Here is a 3,028-nt window from a genome sequence, read left to right as displayed (position 1 = left end):
AAAAAAAAAAAAAAAAGAGAGAAGAAGAAGCATACTAGGGTTTCAAGGATCTGATTCTTGGCAGAGACGGATAGAAAGAAGAACCTGTTATTAGAGTATTCATAGAGGCGACCGCGGCTTGAGAAGACGATAAGAGCTACTTCGGCATCACAAAGGACCGATAACTCGTATGCTTTCTTCAGAAGTCCATTCCTCCTCTTACAGAAGGTGACCTGACGGTTTGTGGTGTTCTCAATCCTCTTAATTTCAATCTTTCCTCTCCCCATTTTGCAGAATTCCCTCTTTTCCACCTGCTCCGTTGATAATCTGCGGAGAATTTTAGGAAAAAGATGAAATTTCCTGTCATTTTATGTTATGTGATTCTTTAACAGTAGCTAGATAAAATGGGTAATTATTTAATCTCTTATATTTGAGTAATTCTTCAACAGTGCACAAGTAAATGTTAGAAAACTTTGAATACTCTCTGGTACATGTATAATTAACCAACTTGTATTTTTATTTTTTCATATTTTTTTTTTAGAGACCTTAGTTTGTTTAGAGATTAAAAAGAGGTTTTATTTTTTAAACTTTTGTCAATCATATCAAGAAGTAAGTGAAGAGTGAGCGGGAAACTTAGGAATGCCTAAAGAGCTATGGGGTCTGGACTTCGAAGAGAAAAAAAAATAATAACGAAAAATGAAGATCAAACAGAAACTTGGAAGGATTTGATATAGCAGAAATCAGCAAAGAAGGATCATTTTCCACGTAACCCTCTAGACGAAGAGAGAGAGAGAGAGAGAGAGAGGAAAACTGGCTACTTCTTTAATTTTCATTAAAAGGGAGCTTAAAACTAGATGCAGAAAAGCTGAAAATCTTGGATCAGATAAGTTATGAAGAAATTCTCAACACCAAAGGTCATAAGGAGAAGAAAATATCAGCTCCTCTAAGTAAGCAAGAAATGATAAAAGATGGAAAAGGGAGAGAGCTAGAGAGAGAGAGAGAGAGAGAGATGGTTGTTGATGAGATTTTTAAAAGAAGCCCACAATCTGCATCTACAAGCTGATAAAGAAACTGATCCTCAAGTCTTGATATAATTGTGCTTTAAACTTAAAACCCACCATGAATTTATCAGAAAACCAACAAAAAAAGGCGGAAAAAGGGGCAAAAATGCAAGTTTCTTTGTCTCTGAGCAGATCTAAGAGATAAGAAACCAGCTAAATATGGAATTACACTTTGTTTTGTTGCTGCAAAAGGTTCAGAGAAGTCTGATCAAAATAACTTTAGAAAGGCAAAAAAAAAAAAGAATGAAAGAAGCTAAATCTCTCTTTTACTACCCAAAATAAGGGTTTGGAAGCGCTATTCCTTTTAGGGTTTCAGCTCCGAAATCTCCACTTACTATCTTTCCGTAATGTCTATTATCTCTCAACACCACCACCAGCAGCAACAGCAGCTTTCGGAAACTTTAGGGTTCTCTTCTCTAACTCTACTCTACGCAACCCATCCCTCTAAACCCAAACAAGCAAAGCAACTGTATCCCTTCTTCACTTCTTTTCTTTCTCTATTTATTTCCCAATCACACATTCTCTCTCTCTCTCTCTCTCTCTCTCTCTCTCTCTCTCTCTCTCTCTCTCTAGAGTATGAAGAGAAGGAAAACGACCTTGGAATAACTTTTCCCAGCTGGTGCAGCACATGAGACCTCCAAGAAGGTATCTTTTGAATGGCATTTTTGTTAATTTGTTTTACTAATTTATTTTCAGTATGTGGTGAACTGCTTAATTTGCTATGGTGAAGGTGAAGTGTGAACCACTGAGTACATGCAGTTAAAATTCAGTCGTTAATTTGTCTGTAGACCCTGTACTTGGTATAAACTAATCTGTTTTTTGGTTTTGGACAATTCTCGGGTCAACTCACATGAACTCAACCTATTCAATTCTTTTAAAAAAAAGTAATTTACAACGCCACCCCTTAGAGAATGCCACTATTAGAGAAACACCTCCTGCATAATACTAAATTATACTCAAATTCCCTGCCGTCAGTTGCTGTTATGCATGGAATATACCTTGCATGTTGATGTCAGCTAGTATATATTTTTTTAAATACTAAAATACCCTTGCAAAAGGTGAAGTACCTAATATATCCTCTAATAAGTCTCCAAACCTAAATTGAAAAAAACCCACTCCCAAATTGATACCGTGTTCTTCATCCCCAAATCCTTCACTTTTTCAGAGCATCAGCGATCTCTCTGTGAAGAGCAGCGGCAGTGGCGACGAGTAGTGACGGAGTTCTGCACTGTTTCTTCCCCAAATCGAAATAGGTATGTGCTTCTTCCCCAAATCGTTCTTCCCTTCTTAACTCTAACCCTTCTTCTTCTCCTCTCAACTGTAACCCCTCTACGCTTCTTCAGGGATGCTCACCTGAAGGATAGTGATGGGGAAAGCCGCTGTTGGAGAGTGTGCCGGGTTGAAGCATGCTCACCTATGCACAGAAAACCTTCTTGAACTCTACGGCCATTTCAATTTCTCACTTAACAACGACTAACGGCAGGGGGTCTAAGTATAATTTGGTATTATGCAGTGGATGTTTCCCTAATAGTTGCATTCTCTAGGGGGTGGCTCTGTAAATTACTCTTCAAAAAAAAGGGGGGCCAAAGAACAGGGGAAAAAAATGGATAGATAATCTCATACATTAACAGGAAAAATATGGAATAAAAAGTTAAAAGATTTATTTAAAAAAAAAAAAAAATCCACACTCCAAGACCTATGAAATTGTCAAATAATAAGATAGGAAAAGTGTCTCTAAAGTATATAACACTTGCCTCAAAAAGATAAATGGGAAACTTGACCATACTATAAAAAATGGTAAAAATTCAAAAGAAAAAATCCTCAGAATTAGGCCGGTCATTGATTGGTCGTAGTTAGGTTTAATTTTGTCTCTTGCATAAGTTGGTTGATTCCGAAAGATAGGTAAGAGGTTTATTAGGGCCCTCGGCCTCGTATATTCTTTTTCTACAATCAATTTGAGAGAGGTGTAAGGACGAGTAGTTATAAAT

At 37.0% G+C, this 3,028-nt stretch overlaps 1 protein-coding gene across 2 annotated transcripts in view; it reads right to left on the bottom strand.

Annotated features, from left to right (window-relative positions):
• LOC122057180 (agamous-like MADS-box protein AGL11) overlaps positions 1-1,576 on the bottom strand; it is a 34,729-nt gene extending 33,153 nt beyond the window's left edge. The window contains exons 1-2 of one of the 2 annotated variants that reach the window (XM_042619203.1): positions 1,314-1,576; positions 85-306 (exon numbers count right to left, since the gene is read on the bottom strand). In XM_042619203.1, the coding sequence (XP_042475137.1) occupies positions 85-266 (182 nt within the window). In that variant the 5' untranslated portion in view covers positions 267-306; positions 1,314-1,576. The remainder of the gene's footprint in view (positions 1-84; positions 307-1,313) is intronic. The other variant, XM_042619195.1, reaches the window with a different exon arrangement.
• Between the last annotated feature and the right edge of the window lie 1,452 nt (positions 1,577-3,028).

The sequence above is a fragment of the Macadamia integrifolia genome, chromosome 2, assembly GCF_013358625.1.
Source record: "Macadamia integrifolia cultivar HAES 741 chromosome 2, SCU_Mint_v3, whole genome shotgun sequence".
Classification (NCBI taxonomy): Eukaryota; Viridiplantae; Streptophyta; class Magnoliopsida; order Proteales; family Proteaceae; genus Macadamia; species Macadamia integrifolia.
Note: the sequence above shows the minus strand (reverse complement) of the source record. Positions and strands in the feature narration are given on the sequence as shown.